The sequence below is a fragment of the Apus apus genome, chromosome 2, assembly GCF_020740795.1.
Source record: "Apus apus isolate bApuApu2 chromosome 2, bApuApu2.pri.cur, whole genome shotgun sequence".
Lineage (NCBI taxonomy): Eukaryota > Metazoa > Chordata > Aves > Apodiformes > Apodidae > Apus > Apus apus.
In genome coordinates, this window is record NC_067283.1 from 19,302,570 (window position 1) to 19,321,557 (window position 18,988).

Genomic DNA, 18,988 nt, shown 5'->3' on the forward strand with positions numbered 1-18,988 from the left:
GAAAATGTAAACAACCTTTACAAAGGCAACTTTTTTAAAAATGAAAAAAGAAGGTGAACAGTAAGGAACTCAATTTGTGGGACATTTTGACATGTATAACTGCACACAAGAGACAGGGGAAACATCCTGGTTATTACAGCAAAATATTACAGAGTATAAACTACGTCTCTGGAAAGAATCACACACTACCATTAAGTTTTGGCTTTCAGCCAACATATTAAACTTGATGAATGGACTTTTATGAATTCACACAACTGTTTTCAATGATGCTTTATTTACTATATACTGGTGAGAAATTGTGCCTGATACTTACATTCTTCTACTGTCACAAAGTCAGAAAAAGCCACAAGCAATTATTTAACGATGATGAGCTTTTTTTCCCTTTTCAGTTTAAAGGTATGTGCAAGATCACTAGATGTGGAATCACAGTTTTACTTCAAATATGGCTGTTATTATTATTTTTTTGAAAAATAATTGCATGTCTTTGGTAGAATTAATCTGAATTAATTGTAAATCTTTAAAGTAATGCAAGCATTTCCACCTACGCAGGTATAACAGCTTTCAGCAATACAGTAGATATTAGTATTGTGACAGTTACTGATGAAGGCAGCAATACTGCACAGCTCCTGCTATTTTCCTTAATGAACACCTATCGCATGATTCCAACTCCACTACTGTCATTCAGTAGCAACCTTCAGCTGTTTTCCTCTCCAAAATGGAAACAAACTTCAAAAACAACGTAATTTTTTGGTCACATCCTTTCACTGAAGAAGGCTTACAGAATGGAATACTACAAGATTGAACAATTATTTGCTTCCTAAGAGACAATTCCATGATAAATATAAATATGTATATATATACTTTATTTAAATAAAATGGTCGAGGTTATGAATTCTACTAATACAGTTCGTGCTTTTTTAAAAACTATATACACCAAGTCTTTATTTCTGTTTAGTTTTAGAATGTCCATAGAAGATTTCTCCAAATTCTAGTAAGTGTACTGCTTAAGTCTGACACAGAAGCCGCTATACTCTGTGTAATTAATTCACTGCAAGGCTGCCTAAAATTGTGTAACAGCAACTGTCTATTAAATTATGATGGCAGGGCAGCTATAATCAGCAAGGAGAACACATTTATTTGACTGAAACATGCCCAAATAGCTTTAAGAATTTTCTAAAAGTATCTAAGTATCCTAAAAGGAGTTGCTAAAGTCTGTTGAGTAACCATCACATCACAAAACAGACAACATCAAAGGAATTAAATAATGTTTGCTAAGTGGGTTCATATAACAGATCAAAAGACTTAGCATGATTTAAACAATACCTAAGAACTTGCGTTTTTTCACAAGTGGTGGTATACCCTAAATTTAACCCCTGTTTATACTTTAAAATAATAGTAAAGGTATCCTACAACAAGTTGGAACTACAAAAGTTCTAGTGCCCTCATGTATCCCATGCAACTCTCAAAGGAAAAAGTCACATTAAGAAAATTGTTCAAGTAATCTGGAGGTAAATAAAAAACTGTTTAAATACTTGACTTAAAATAGGAACGTAAAACGACAAGAATAACGATTTGTGAAGCTTTATATGTGACGACTTCATCTGACAGGAAAGCAGAGGAAGTGAAGGAGTGGTACATTATTTAAAAGTGAAACAGGAGCTTCATGTTTCTGTCACAGTCGAAACAAGCTGTAGCAAGCATTTATTAAAAATGCGCAATCATCCTGTCCATACATATTAAGGTCATAGGACTGAAACATGTTCTAAAATGCAGAACATAGAAAGCTGCAGTATTCTTTATTTCAACTGATTCTATTCAAACAGTCAACACGGTACGCAATCAAAATGTATGAACTAATAAAATAAAAGACTGCTAAGTATTTATTTCAAAAAGCCAGCAAATTTTCCTGAAAATTTCAGCAGATGGATTTAAGCCCATACAGAGGTATATAATACACTGCTTTCATTTATGGCACATTCGATAAATCAGGAAAGCAATAAGCAGCAGAGCAGCACACAAGGAAGATACACTGTAATACACAGAAAGCCTGAGCGCAATAAGAAGAAATGATTGATACTTGATTGATGTTTAAAAACACTTCCTTTACAGAAAGCAAGTACAAGTATATTCTTCTAATTAAAGAACTTGACTTAGAAGCTAACTAAATTTCACTCAATTATACAAATATCCTCTAAATATTTGAAATAATTATATATTTGTTTGCATCGCTCCTAAATGATATTTTATTGTAACAGTGTCACTATAAAGTTTGCCAAGTTGACAACTATTTGCATTCATAACTGGACATTCACTTGTATTTCCAGAGAAAACAGCTTCTTCATTTCAAAAGTTACATGGTCTTTAAGCAAAAAAAAAAGGGAAGAAAAGTGAGACAATACTTAGCTATATACAATTAGATTAGGTCTCAAAAATTTGAGAACCTTTAAAGAAGCATGCCTATTCCCCTGTTCCTTTCAAGTTTTATGCTATTAAGTATTTTCTGATAACAGGCCTCATTTCTGTCTTAGCTCCACACCAGTAAGGTTTTAATACTCAGCGTGTGATGAGAGATGAAACCAAGTGTGAACAACTTTCGGGTCCCATGAGTAGGCTGACTGTTGAAGCTGTCAGGTTCAATTGCATCATTCCACATTATTCAATGCCCCAAACTGCTCCCTAATTGTTAAGGGCTTAACATATTCAAAACCATTGTTTAGGCTAATGCTGAAATGCCTACAGTTGAGTTTTCATAAAGAAAGGGGAGGGATTTAATTGTAGTTAAACCATTACTGAACTCTCCTCCTTTCATGATAGGACAAGGATGGCCGGAAAAACCAATTCCAAGAGGGCTTCTTAATCAGTTTACATCCAATCAACATCCCTTTTCCCCTCTGCTGTCATTGCTATACTGTAGCTTTGCATTACATTATGACTATGCTTCACAATTACTGACAGATCACCTAATTATCTACTTCAGCCAGTATCTATTTGTCAACAATAATTCAATAGATATTATTATTTATTGTTTAATATCATTGCTCCTGCACTGTTGATACCCATTGCAGTATGAGTACTGGACTAATGTGGTTGGGGTCAATACGAAGATTCTTCATCACAGCACGATGCTGTTCCTATTAACTCAAAGTAAAAGAAATCAAGAGCACCCAAGTATCACCAAAAACTACTTCTCATGGCCAACTACTACTGAAAAAAAGTATTAAAAAATGCAGATGAAATTTAAAGCTAAATGTGCTGTGAGATATTCTGCTACACTGAGAAGATACTACTTTCTACACAATTGTCTGGCTTCTTGAAATATGGAAGGAAATTCAAGCACTAGACCAAATATTAACATCAGCTTACTTCATCTAGAAGTCATCTTAAACTGTTGTATTTTGGTCAATTGCAAGCAACATTATCTGAACAACATACTATCGAAAATAACGTCAGAATTCAAACATGCATTGCAACTGAACAAGCTTATATATTCAAACATATTAATGCTATATACATAATGGTAATAAAATGTATACTATACATATATAAAAATAATTGCTTTTCTTGATAAGTGAAAAGAGCTGCCTATCAAGTGATAGCAGCAAAAGCAACCTCACCTTACATTTCCTCGCTTAACTTGGACAAGTGAAGAAAAGTGATTTTATCCCTAGAATTTCTAAGGCCAGTTAGGCTACAGGCAGCATGTAACAGTTCGCTTTGCTTGGGTATTCAATGCAAGGGGAAGAAAGAGCAACTGCTTTTTTTTATTCTCTCAGTACCACTGGTACCATCTTTAACTTCAATTAGAAGGTGTGGGGGAGCCATTGCTACACTTGATCACTTGCCTTCTCTGAATTCCGTTCAAAACTGGTTGGGGATGGCAGTACACACCTCCATCTGGAGGGTGGTCAGACTGCGGATAACTGCAGTAACACAATACAACACAGTTCTAGGAAGCCCACGGGGAAGTCCTGCCACAGCAACAGTTCTCCTGTTGGACAACTGCAGCAACAGAACTTACTGCAACACTTGCTGTCACAAACTCTTGAATATTTTCACCGCAAATACAGAATTTGGTTAGAAATCTTATCTAGGCCTTGTTTTCATTGAATAAAGTTTCCCAGTTCCTGTTTATTTTCCTATATGCCAAGAAATACAGACGGAACTGAGGATAAACACAGAAAATTCATAATGAAATACTGTTTCCACATTTCTTCTGAAAAACCATCATAAGACTTTTCAAAACTGCTAGCACAACACAAAATAATATTTAAATGCAGCATGATAAAGACTACATACATATTTTAACTACAAGATTCTATCATTTACATCTTGTTAATTTATATTTTGGCTTTCACAGTTGTAAGTTGAACATAATTAGTTTTCAAGCAAACTGCATCAACTTGGTGACTAAAACATCCCACAGCCCTATTGATGACCAAAAGCAGAAAGCGTACTTTTTACAGGTAACCTCACCTACTACATAGATAGATCACCAATGTGAATCAACCATAAACATCCACAGTGGCCTTTTACTCATTCATTCTATGAAAGCAGCACCGGGTTTGAAAAGGCAACCTAGCCATTACTAACACCATTAACCACCTAAGCACTCTGAAGTCCTTACAGTTTGGAATTTTTTAAAAACAGGTAATCAAGATGCAATTTTACAACAACTATTTTCACTAACTGGCTGAAATAAAATAATCAAATTAAAAGCTTAATTAGGAGGCTAGTAAAGCTAAAATAAAATCAGAAAAAGTGTTTGTTACATATTAGAAGAAAAAAATCCCAACTTTTACATCAAAAAGAGCATTCATTACAAATGTACAAATTGTTATAATTAAAATCTGCCAGGAACACCCAATATGTAATATGTAAAATCATCCTACAGATATATTATTCACATCATTAGTACTTTTTATGTTATTAGCAAAAATAAACACTTTTAACTTCTAGCTGTGATGAAGACTCCTGCTTACAAACAAGCAAATCATCAAATGCTGTCTTTGACAATCAGCTGTTTCGATTACATGTAGAAATAAATCCTTCAATTAAATGAAACCATCGAACTTTCAAACAGCAGCAGTCAAATATTTTCCAAGATGGGCATGAATGAATGCAACTGGGAAACACAGTGGGATTTGAAAGGCAAAATGAAAAATTAATGGCACACCTACAGAAACTAATTTATACCTCTGCCCAGTGTACAACAAGGGCACACGAAGTCATTAAAAACCACATGGGTAAAAGGCCTACCTTCAAATAACATGAAAAAGCTACAGCCTCAGCTGTACTACCAGTTTACTTATCTCTTCCACGCTAGCTAAACTGAATATTCCAGAATTCGTAACCAATTAAATTATATTTATTTATAAACTAGACACAAAAAAAGATACTTACTAGAATGCTACCTTATTAAGACGCATTGTTTGAGGTTTTTTATTATTGGTTTTTTGGTGTTTCTTTTTCAATAAAGAGCCTTTACAGAGGTAAGACTCTGGGATTCCTCCACCTTTCCACAAACCTAACTAAAACCAGCTCTCGTTTCTATAAACAAACCCCTGTTTCCTCAAGTTTGTTCCTCCATCCTTTCCATCTACCTCCATCTTCACAGCACTTAATCTGTGTGTGCTCTACATAGACAATGAAAGCAGTATCTTGCCCTTAAGAATATTAACCTATATATCAGGAATCGTAATTTCCCTCCCATATTGACTAGCAGAAAGAATTACTTGATTAGGACGAAAACCCAGTATTACCCATATGGTAATCTATTTTCTTCACTTGAGTATTCCAAAGAAAGCCAGACACTTATAATACGGCAAATAATGAATCTGAGAGAAAAACATTCAAGATCATCTGTAACTGCAAATATAGTAGTAACAATAAAGAATCAGCCACTTAATCACAAATATTTTAACTTTCTAAATAAACCTCAATAGTCTTTGCTATTAAAGTGAGGACACAAACACCTACAGTGGTAGAATTACTGCTGTGTAAAAATGCTTGCAATATTTTCAACATCTTATGCAGAGCCTATAAGGACACTGCCGCACCAATGGACTTTGCATCTAGTAACAAAGCATACACCATGTGAAATTGAAGTATTTTTCAAGACAAACAAACATTTTGTTTCATCTACATATTTTTTAATTTATTCTTTCCATTTTGCACACAGACTAGAAAATTTCACATTTTTCACATTCACCACCATTACTATTGTCTCAGGCAGCTAAATTGAAGTAGTGCTACACTCAGTTCAGTGAAGAGGTCAATGTGCCTCAGTTGCCTGGAGACTGATGGTTGCTACAGCAGCACCAGATAAGCCAAGCTAAATAAGCTTCAGCTTGAAGGCAGAAAACATTTATTGCTAGACTGAAACATTGATGCAGTTGTCTCAGCATGCAGCACTGCGCAAAATCATGCAACTGCCTTTCAGACTACCTGTATATTGCGTACATATATGCAAAGACAATCTTAACTGAAGCAAGAGGGAAATGCAAAAAGTATAGAATTTAATTGGGCTAAATACTAGATTACTTGTAACTATGATTCCTTTGTTCTTTTAGTTGAGTCACATGTTAGAAGGAATTTTCCCTCTGGCTGTAAATTCTTCCTCCTTGCTACTCTCCTCCAGCCCCACTCCAAAAAACCTCAGTTAGATTGAATAAGAAGAAAATTAGATTTCTATCAATTTTGCCTAGAATTAACAAGGAACTGAAACAGCTTTTAAGTGACAAACAAGAAAAATTAGATGTAAAACCTAAACTAGCATCATTCTTTTATATTTCAAATCTTGTAAGACACTCAAACTTAAAGTGGCTGAGACACAAAATACATCTCTAGTGGTTTTGGAAGGAAAGTCACTATTTTGCATTGACATCTAACACCAAAATACCAACCTCCTCTCTGTCTGCAATCTACTGAAGGGGTGCCTTCAGCACACTTTCTAAATCTACTGGTGCTGGCAATTTCCTGTGGCAATGAGTCCCAAGGATGAGCAGCATATTCTACTAAGAATTATTTCTTTTTGTTCTGATGTGCTGGCTTCTCCTGCTATATCTTTTTCTTAAGTTACGAGATCAGGAGAACAGTTTCAGCATCCAAATAGTCTGTGATCCATGTTCATATTTTACCTTTGACTCAGTGGGTCGGAACCTATTTTGAGAGATCTTATCATCAAAACGTGTTTTGATAGTCACATAGAATATGTTAACTGGTTTTTATGTGTCCATTGTTTCTATTGATTACAGAATTTTAGTACCACAGTAACTATATTGTTTCCTTTTTCTGGAAGCATGTTGCTTAAATCATGCAGTATCATGATCTCCAGATGTTTTATTATTCTCTTTTTAATTGCCATGCATATTAAAAGTAATGCAAATCATCTTTAGAAAGACAAATGCAGAAAATACAACCAAACTGACCATCAACTTGTAAAGCCTGCTACTTTCATATTGGATCGTAGAAGAAAGAAAACAACAAAACCCACAACCATAAAACACAAACCAACCACACCACACACAGTATGGCAATTTATAAATTGAACTTTAAAAAAAGAACTAATAGAACTTACAAAACATACTGCTTATCTGCAGGAAAGGTAGTTTTACTCTGGATTACATCAAATTCATTAGTACCAGCAAAAGGAAAAGATTGGTGTGACCTCATGTCATGATGACCACTGGAAGCTGATTTTGGAGAAATTTAGCAACACATTAACATATTGTCATGAGCACTGTCTATGCTTTACATAAATGACTGACTTCTAAGGGATGACAGGTTTCACCACAAGACACCCACCCAGTATTAACTGCAGATAAGCATGGAGATCTACACTCTCTGCACTCTGGGCCTTTTTAAGAGCTATTCTGGCATCTCAACTATTTCTATATTAAGAAACAGACTTCAGGAAATGGCCTGAAAGAGGCGTGTAATGGTCTTCCCAAGTTACGGACATCATCTCTGATTGTAATTTACCATAATTAGGGTATTGCAAGAAAGGATTAGGGTATTGCTTACATAGATTTGCTGAGATCACTTCAAAATCTCCAGTTTTAAATGTTAAGATGTTCTTTCTGATTCAGAGGTGTCTGCAAGAGTACTATACTGAATTCTTTAATTCAGCCATTACAAATGGGTGTGATGTGTACATCCGAGAGCTAAGCAGGAAGCTGGCCTAAGCACCCAGCAACCTAGTGCAAGTTACATGAAGTCCAAGATTGTCTCATCACAATCTCCTACATCTGAGGGCAATTTGACTTTTTTTGTTTATTCATTCTACTCTCCAAAAAAAGGTTATCAAAGCACTGACAGAGTACCCATGGACAGTATGGCCCAGAAACTTCCCTTAAATGGACTTACACTTTTGCCTGCCAGTTCTAGGAAATTTCAGATGCTTCACCTATAACTTTCCTCCCTTCTTCATGTTTAATTCAAGCAGAGTATCTAATTAAAAAAATAAAATTTGAAAAAAGAAAAAAAAAAAAGAAAAAACAGGCAACAGAGTATGTTTCTCAGGGCATAACTGGGCAAGAGAAGTGAAAGGAGGACTATCTTCCTTGACCATATTGAAATTTAGAGTATTACATCCATAACTGAAGGCTACTACTGCAAACCCACCAGCTTTATCAATCAGGCATGTGTATTGTATTGTTCTATGGAAATATCCAAATTACCCTTCTGAAGACTTGCAAAAAACCCTCTCAACTTGAATTTTCAGCAAAGACTACTTGTTAAAGATGTACTCTTAAACTCCTTCATAATCCCACCCGTTTAGAAGGTATAAATAGGATTGCTCCCATAACTGCTCTAAATTTCTTCTCTGTTGATAGGGATAAGAACTAAGAATAGAGTTCCTTTTTCCTGCATTTTCACTTATTTTCCCATGGCTGTCAGAATAGAAATGAAAAAGGAGGAGAAAATTCCCTTGATAGCATGCAAAATGATGAGCAGACTTAAACTCTGACAAGAAAAAAAACAAAACACTGAAACAGCCAAAATAGTGTAAACTAGCAATGTGGAGAAAGAGCAGAGGACTACAGAGATCCAAAATTAGGGATTACACTAATTCAGAAAGTGAGAAAATAAAACCAACCAGACAGAAGCATCTGAAACATCAGATGCCCTACATTCACAATCAGAAAAGATCTCAGGATTCCTGAGCCTTCACATTGCTCTACTGTTAACAAGTAACTCCAAATCTGTTGAAAAAAAAATAAGCCTTATCTCCTTCTAAAAGCTGGATCCTGGATCGGACAAAGGAGGATAACCACCACTATACGAATGCTAAAGAAAACCCTGCTGGTTTTCTGCTGCTCCTAAGGGGACTAATGCCAAACGAACTTCAGAGGGGATAATGGCAGTGATTAAAGCAAACTTATTTCGCTTAGAATCGTAACTGAGTAGCAACGCCTACCCTCCCAGTTATCACATCTCCACCAGGGAAGCACTGATGTGTGCCATCACAAATAAATACTGAGCTAAAAAGAGTACGGAGCAGCAACGATTACATTTCCCTGTCTCCGTGCAAGCCATTAAGGACTGTTGTTACAGATACTTCTTGTGCTCTTCCTTCTCTTTATTAGCTGCTTCAGTGGCAAAGGAAGCACAGTGCAAAAAGTAGAGGGATGGGAACTTGGGAAGAAAATAAAACAGAAGCTGTAGAGGAAGAAAAACACCTTCAAGAAGGAAGTAGAATCCACTAGACCTCTAAGAAAGTGAAAATCTTTTGGATTCTATCTGTAAAACAGGTTTGTGACAAGTATGTGCAATATTGCTTGAAATTGCCTCAGAGGTGTGCTTACTACAGTCAGTAAGAGCACAGATACCATCACATGGGAGAAGAGAAAATAATCTACAGAGTAACAATCTGATCATATTAAATTTCCAGTATAAGAATAAATCTCAGAAATTTCTGAATAAACTGAGATTACTACAATGCAAAGATCACACACTACTGCATCATAGCCTGTCAGCACCAAAACCTTCACTGCCATTTCTGGAGTCAAATCCTGTATTCCTAATGCAGAGATGCCAGAAACAAATGGCCACTGAACACTAGCAGGGTAATTTCACTCATTTAAGTCCATTATAAAACACTACATATACTAAGAAAAGAATAAAGTTAAAGAATATTTAAGCACCATAATTTCCTGACAAGCAGAAAAAAAAATCCTGCTGTGCAAAAAAAATAAGATAAAAGATACTGAGGCACCCAGGTCAAACTGTTGGGGTTTTTTAATGAACGTATATTAATCACCAACAGTAACTTATCAGAAAGAGCAACACAGCAAACTGTTACAGAACAGCACAACAAACTGACAAACGTTTCTGCTACAATTATGAAGCACAAGGAAATCTTTGAGATAAAAACTGAGCACAGGACCTTGGAGTGGTGCAACTTGTGACTTGGCTTAACAGGGAAAAATTAAGACACTGTTCAAAATCCAAATGCAAGAAAGTGATTTTTCTTAACAACAGAGCACAAATTAATATTCATGCAGAAGCTAAAGGCATGCTTCTGAGACAAAAGACAGTCCTGGGGGATAGAGTCACTTGCTGTGACCTGCAAAAGAGGAATTCCACATTATGAGGATCAATTCACAGAAAACCAGAAGCAATATTTGTGTGAACTGTACCGTCTTTTCTGTATCCCCTTTTTCCTGTATTCTTGCAATTGCTAAATGCATTATTATACTAATAATCTTCCTGAATTAAGCAGTGGAACCTACTTGAGGCTATGCCTAAGACATATAAAAAAGACAAGTAGGGTGCAAAAAAAATCTGCATTTGCAGCAAGTGGCATTTTTACTAAACCACTGATTCCCACCTGGTGAGAAACACCAGCTTTTCAATTCAGTTATGGCACAGCATGAAGCACAAACTAATAATCTCTTCTGGATTTATTAGATTGGAATAAAAATTATGAGTGGCATGAGGGAGAAGAAAATGAGACACAAAAGAAAAGGTGATTGCAACAAGGCCCATACTGTGCTTTTGTCTTTAAAACAAACAAAAACAACAGTATGGGAACTATCATACTAGACAATAGAATGAAAGAACAAAAATCCAGGATTTTAAGTTTGGGTTTTTTTAAGTTTTAAAACCAGTGTTGTTTAGTTGTTGAAGATAAAGCAGCTCTTGAAGGTTTTAATCCCTCAAATTTTACATGGGCATAGCAGTTTTTAAAAAATAACAAAAGACTCAGTAGTATTCCCTAATTTTCTCATTTTAGGACAATTGCTTTCAATCGCTTGCAAGCTTTCTTACTACTATGAAGAAAATTTTCTGTATTAAATGTCTACTATAACCTCCAAATCAAAACAGTTCAGCCAATTTTGAGATTAACTCTATGGAAATACATTTTTTCCCTTTACCTTCTCTTTAGAATTTTTTAACACCCTTATTTTAAAAATAACATACAAAAATCCATCAAAAATTGACAAATTTATTCTGTCCCGAAGATCGTAATTCCCAATACATCTAAGAAAACTTATCAGCTGAAATCTTAGAGAAGTGCACAATGCAAGCACATTTTTGAGGCTATTCCAGTTTTTTGTATTATATATATGCCATCCTGACTAAACAGCTGAACAACCAAGGTTTGGGCATACTTGCTCTCTTAATTGAAACTTTAAATAAAACCTACTTTTTAATTTATTGCTTTTTATCTGCTAGAGAGCGGCAAGCTTACCTTAACTTAGAACCATTGTATGTACACCTAGGATCTTGGCTGATTTTCTTTTCATTAAAACATTACACAAAAAATACATTAGCACACTGTTTTTTGAAGATTTTCATGGTCAAGAGATGGGTAAACACTGAGAATATAGCTACAAGAGCCCAGTAAGCATACACAACATTCTGATGTAACTTGGCAGACCTAAGCAGGTAAACCCTGCCCGTTGAAGTATAATCAGTCCTTCATGTTAACTGCATGGGGAAAAAAGGAAAAAAAAAATCTACTCTTGCATTGGAGAACAAGTGCATGGTAAAACAGACTGTCTTCAGTCTCACAATTTAGTGTGAACCAAAGACACTTCCAGCAGGAAGACCTGCTTGGTATCTACAAGTCTTGAAAGTTGGGAAAAAGCATCTAATCTGCCTGGTGCAAGGACAGGAGTAGCATCAAGCTTAAACCTCAATCAGGACATGAATGAACTTCATATTTTAAAATTCACAATAGAAATCCATCTTCTTATTCCTCCATGCTAGGAAGTACTCTGTAAACTTATTTTCCTCAATGAATGGGGAAGAACTGCGTCCATGGACTATAAAGCCAGCTGTTCATTGCTTGCTAGTACAGCTTCTTTGTAGGAGGCTTCTCTCAAATCTGATAAATTAGCAAGGTAAGAAAAACAAACAACAAAAACAACACAAAACAAAAATACAAACAAACCTGAGAGTTAAAGCAGTTTAGCATCAACAGGAAATTTCCATTGCCTACCTGTTGGTTATTACTAGATAACAGACAAAAAGGGAAAGTGCCAGTCTAACCAAAAATAGTGAAGACAGGGAATACAGAAGGGAAAATGGACAATAAATATAGGTGGTTCGGTCATGCTACACAGCTTATCTGAAGCATGACGTCTGGTTGAAATACTAATGCCTATGTAGTGGTTCAGATGATGGAAGGCCCAAGTTAAAAAGAAAGCTGATAAAAGAAAAAACAAAGACTATGCTTTTACCAGTTTCTAACTGGCAGGCACAAGTTGCCAAAGTGTAGCCCTAGATCCACTGAAGCAGCATAGGATTTAATTAATTCTCTGTGCAAACACAAGAGCTCTCTTTTAAGGCTGTCAACCAACACTTCTCCCCATTTGAACCTCCCTTTAGAGTTCATAGTTCATAACCAAAAGATGCTTTAAATAATAGTACCTGTGAGTAAGTTCCTGACAAACAAATCTATGACCACTTGAAATCAAGTTAGGTACCAAGGCAAGATACATGACTCCTTAGGGGAAGGAGGAGCAGGAGAGGGGAGAAACAACTAAACAAACAAAAAAAATCCCCTGAACACATCTTCCGAAAAGTAAAGCCAAAGGAACGACAGGAATTTTAAGTATTTAACCTATGGGGGGCTCTGTAGTTCAGCTAAAGACAAAAGTGCACCTTCTAGGGTATACTCCACCATTTTGTGACAACATGATTAAATAAATACTATGGTACTGCTGTTACTGTCTAACTATGGGCTTTGTTCCATTGCTTTTGAAATCCATTTATCCTCTGACAGAGTTTAACAAACAGAAGTGATGGTGCACAGTTCTTGCTTATTTAACTTTTCCATATCATTCATGATTTTACAGACCTTTCTCTTATCCCCTCTCAGAGTCTCTTTTTCAGTCTGAGCATCCTACACTCATTCCTTTTAAGGATGCTGGTTCTTGCCATTGCTCACTACCATGGCTGCTCTTGTACCTCTTGATAGCTACTGTAACTGCTTTGAACAGAAACGGCCTTTTCCCAGTAACATTAACTTCATTTAGCCTCTTACTATCTTGTCAACAACATAGGCTGGTGAGGTCTTTCAGCAGCTTGTGACAGCTAATATTCATAACAGCACACTGCATAACCTAGCATTATCAGCAAACTTGGCTTCTATTCCTCCTCATTTTCCCACATCACTTACAAATATGTTGAGCTGTACAAAAGGCCACAATGCTGAATTTGCCAAGACTCTGGTGATAAACCTCTCCACTGTGAAAAATGAGCATCTTCTTGTTTGGGCATTTTTAAATCTTTTTAAATCTTTAAATCTTTTAATCTGTTACTCAACTGTGACACAACCCCTCCGCTTATCTCCAGACTGCTCAATTTCAGTGTCTTCAGTGAAAGAAGACATATCATTTAATACTGTTTAATATTTTAATATTAAACGTTAATTAACATTAAATTATTGTTTAGTATTAATACTGTCATATTGTTTAACACTCCTTGGGAATTAAAAAAAAAATAATAATAACACAACCAAACCCTAACTCTAAACTGGTTGTGATTTCCACTCACAAAAGCTAGACTGGTCTTCACCAAAGCACTGTATTTCTAACTCAATTCTTTGACATGTTTTCTATCAATTCGTGCAACACAGATGTTGCCCAATTTTGTGTGAGACTGGACAACAGGTCCCAAAGTTACAACAGAGAAGTCAAAGTAGCATAACACATACCTTATTTCTTTAGGAAACCAGTTCAGAAAAACTATGTAAAAATAGGAACTGCCACCTATAACAACAAAGTGTTATTTCCTATTGAAATGTATTCTGTGTTGGCCTGCACACAGTATTTCGGCTGTACACGCACAATGCACACGTGTGTGCACAAACACACATGCGTATAAGTAAGTATGTATTAAGCTTGATTTTAATTCTTCAGATTTATATATTCACTAGCTTAAATCACTGTAGACTAAATAAAAGTTGATGACTTATATGCACACACACAAAAATATATTGGATATAGTCACTGTGAAACAGAGTCCCATCAGAAAATGAAAAACAGAAGAAACATGAAGTATAATAACATTATGTCCAGTATATTATCCTTTCATATTTACACCCTAATCATGGTGGCTCTCTACAAATTTAACTTTGTAATCTCTTGATAAATTCAATCCTGCCAAACTTAATTTCAAACAAAATATTACTGTGAAGATATTTTTTTTGATTCATTACTTCAACTATGTCACCCTTCTGCACACCTCCAGTGCCTCCCTTAACCCTTTGTATGACTTTTCAAATTAAAAATCTGTAGCATAGGTGTCAACTTTCATGTGCTATCAAGACATCAGCCTTGGCCATCTCTTTGCCAAAACTAGCCTTGGTTGTCCATTTGTCAAATCACCCAAATAAACCTCTCTATTTCTTAAGTGATACCAGCATTTCTGCATGAAACACACAAAACTTTGCATTTTCCCCTTTTAAATAATTTCTTAAAACACTGTTTTGATAACAGACATTAGTGAGAGCACTGATTAATTATAACCACCATTTGTGCTACTAGTCATAATGCAGTAATTATTACTACACACTTCCACAGACCATTTTTAATAAATGCTCTACAAAGACTGGACTATGTAATATTAAGAGGAACTTCTAGACACTAGTGTCTTCACAACAAATAAAATGTTTATTAACCTATTTTCCAAACAAACTATTGTTTAACATTGAAAACAAGCAGGTCAATAACATGGTTTGCTATCAAACTCTTGTGATGGTTTACCTGAGTTGCAGCAACAACAGTAGTTACAGAAGGCGCAGTTGAAGGTGACAGAGCTCCCACTTGCTGCAAGTGGCCTGAAGCCTGCTGAGGTAAATGAGAACTGGAAACGGGAGTGCTAGATCCTGAGCCAGATACTGCATTTGGAAATGATACTGCTACATCATTGCTGCTAAAAATACCTGAAAAAAATTACAAAAACAATTACATGTATCTCTCTCTCTCCCCCTCCCTCTGATTTCTAGTAACCATGTAAATATGCAGTAGAAAGTTAATCAAGACAAACATGATCACTTTGTATATTATGCAGGAAGTTCCTGTGTTGAAATTCTAACCATGCTGATAGATAAAAGTGCTCTTGTCATTTGAACATTCTACAGTTCAGGGAAAACAGATTGATACAGTTTTAAGTTTTTATAAAACCTGTGTGATAAATCAAATATTTATGTGCATTACAAACTGCTAAAATTTTAACAGTAGCAGAATTTTTGGCTAAAATGTCTGCCTTCAACTGAGTCTCCTATCAGAGTTTGTTCTTCAACGAGTTAGGGTAAAAGATATAAAGAAGGAAGTATTTGGCTATATAACTGAACATACACAAAACAAATGGTAAAATACTTTTTAACTTTGCAGTGAAATATTTCTGAACAACATATATTTGTCCAAAAGTGTAATTTTTTTACAACTAAGGATTACTTATGTATTTTCAGAAAAATATTTACAGCAAGTCTGAGGACAAAGTACTCAGATTTGCTGGTAGAACTGGTAGTATTTCATTTATTCAGAAACTAAAACTCCGTCCATGATCTAAGAATGCTTAAGGACTAACATTTCTGCCAGAACACCCAACAAGTAAATGACTAAACACGTTAACATTAGTCAGACTTGTATGTTAGCAATTTAAATAGGAAGAGTTCATACCCCTCTGTGAAGCCATTACTTCTGTTCATCTACATGCAGGGTAAAGTTCATTATATAGGTTGGGGAAAAAACCCTACTGACCAGAAGCCCAGGACAAGAAGTAGTACCTGTCTATGAAACTGTAAGGCTCCACGTGCATTAGATAAGTGAGCTGTCAGCTGGCCAAGGAATATCAAGCATGGTAGCACTGAACTGCAGTTAGAGGAAGAGTGCCACAGGGAGTAAACAGAAGTAGAATGAACATGGTTAGATCAAAAAAGGCAACAGAACTGAAATGCCAGTTAAAAGGCAAAGGCGGAGCTAGTTTGTCACTCATACAAATAATGATTTGAAGAAGGCAGTGACAATAAGAAGGTATGCAATGTTAACCATCACTCGCCACCCAGCAACCCTTCTGAGCGCAGGCTGTCAAGGGAGACTAACACCATCTGAACCCACACATAATATGCAAACACTGATGCATCTTACATTCCCTGCTTCTATTAACTGTTAAGAAAAATGAAAAAGAGAACCAGCCAGACCCACTAGAGAAAGAAGACAAGAAAAGAACATCTGAAGACACATTCCAGCAACACTTTTTTCCTGCCTAACCAAGTTTACTGACTCTACTGACCTTCATACCTTTTTCCATTTAGCACACTTTCCTGGGCCCTCCCTCCTCCTTTTTTTTGTCACCATTTCAAAAATCTACAGTTAGGACATCATCAGTAGTCAAGATCTTTGAAGTGCTCACTTTGTTATGATCTTCCTCCAATTTCATCTGACTCATCTAACTAGACTATAGATCCTGCTCTAGATTTGTCCATACGCATCACCAAATGAACAGGATTAACAAGCAGCCTTCCTACCGAGTTTCCTCTTAAACAGGATACAACAATTACAGCCACAAAACCAGAAACATACTGCAGGTCCTCAGAAGATTTATTTTTAAATCTGCTTTCAGAGATTTCAAATTAATAAAAACTGTTATATTTTTTGCCCTTTGTAATATGAATGCATTAAAGCAACTAAATGTCTAAAAAATCTTTTAAAAACACAAGAGTCTCATGCTATTATCTGGCTCCAGGAACCATTAATTTTAAGGGTAAGTATAATGAAATATCACAACACTTACAGTCAAACTATAAGAGCTCATCACCACAAATGCTATCACTCTTAGAAAACATCAATGATGAGTGGAGAAAACAAAATTTTTTGTGACAGTCAAGTAGTAAAAAAGAAAGATATTTTGCCAGAAAGGTAGGGCTACTCCAAAAGTTTGAAGCTATCATAGAATTTTTTTACTTAATTTTCAAAATCTTATATATTTAGTAACTGCAGAGCTGCTGCTGTTTCTGTTTTAATGATAAGGTTTATTCTTCCTCTTTGAAATAAAGTTCTGGAATATAAGTATATAGTTATAAAATCACAGGCGAAAAACTAATTCAAAAGAAAGACAAGCACTAAACTAGTTTGCCAGTGGAATGAGGTATGCTATTATTTGCTGCTAGTGGTAGTAGTAGTATTTTTTAAAACTTGCTATTTCTTGCTGTTGCAAAATAGAGGACAAATATTTCCACACTCTGTTTGGACTAAATATTTCCATTTAACAATACCTTACTTAATACATAAAGTACATGCACTTTCTGGAACTAGTCATGCAAACAAGATACTACTCCATGAAAGCATTTAATAAGAACTGTATGCTGAACATACAAATAAATCCTTGATTTTCACATCATTTCAAAAATACCTGTATAAAAACTACATGCATATCATATCAGAAAACCAAGAAAGTACGTATTTTCCATGTCTCAAATATATCAAGTTGTTCTTTAAAGGTTTTGGGAGAAATAAATTGCTTTTGGGATCAGAACGAGTAATAACAAAACACTATAAACCTTATTAACATTTAAAAAAAAAAAAAACACCTTGAAGTTCTTTCTGTATTACCTGAAAACTAAATATAGCTATAGCTTGTGATGAACCGTGTTGTATAGTTTGCCAAAAGCATAAACAGCTTAGTTAAATAAAATCTTCAGCATTTTAAACAGAACACAGCTCTTCTACTGCAGGTGAAAGTGGACATGTCACTGTTCAGATAAAGTTTGACTGTGCTTAACACCAACACAGCTGCAGAACATGGTTTCAGGTTGACAGACAAAACGCACATATAGCCTGCAGTGCTAGAGAGAAAGGCTTAACAAAAAGGCAATTGCAAGAGGAAAAAAACATTTCTGGACAACAAATAACTGCTTGCTTCACACAGAGTGGTAGTACTATAGAGCAGGAAATACACCAGACTATGCAGATTGGAAAAAAACTGTTTCTTTTTTGCTGACAATCAATGATTAAATAGATAAGAGATGAAACGAAATAACTTCAAGAACAGTGAAAAATAAAATAGCCTCAAGTCACAAGTAGCTGTGCAGCAATGTACACCAAGTGGCACACTACAGTTTTAGTGATTTTATTAAAAAATCTCAAAAATAAGTAGTTCCATGAGCAGAAGAATTAACAAACCATCTTAAATTCTGGCTTTCAACTGTGTTGTAACACATTAAGATCTCCCACCACAATTTCTCTATCTAGCTATGAAATCCTCAGCACATTTTATTTGCTAGTACTACAACCCCCTACCTTATGCAGCTCCCTTACTTTCCCTTTCTATGCTGGTGATTGTAGAGTGCAGGAAGAGACTAAAACAGGCTGTGGTTACTCTTGTAGCCATACACTGTCCATCTCCATCACAGAAACCTAGATAATTCAGACTCCTTTATTAAGTTTGCTTGGAATTGGACAACAGGCTCAAAGCTTACTGTGGGCCAAAAGTAAGACAACATGTAGACCACTTTCTTAGGAAGATAGGAAGA

The 18,988-nt window shown here is 35.5% G+C and overlaps 1 protein-coding gene across 3 annotated transcripts in view; it reads right to left on the bottom strand.

Annotated features, from left to right (window-relative positions):
* MLLT10 (MLLT10 histone lysine methyltransferase DOT1L cofactor) overlaps positions 1–18,988 on the bottom strand; it is a 118,486-nt gene that overhangs the window by 20,065 nt on the left and 79,433 nt on the right. For all 3 annotated transcript variants that reach the window (XM_051609630.1, XM_051609632.1, XM_051609633.1), the window contains one exon: positions 15,219–15,397. In XM_051609630.1, coding sequence (XP_051465590.1) covers positions 15,219–15,397 — 179 coding nt within the window. The remainder of the gene's footprint in view (positions 1–15,218; positions 15,398–18,988) is intronic.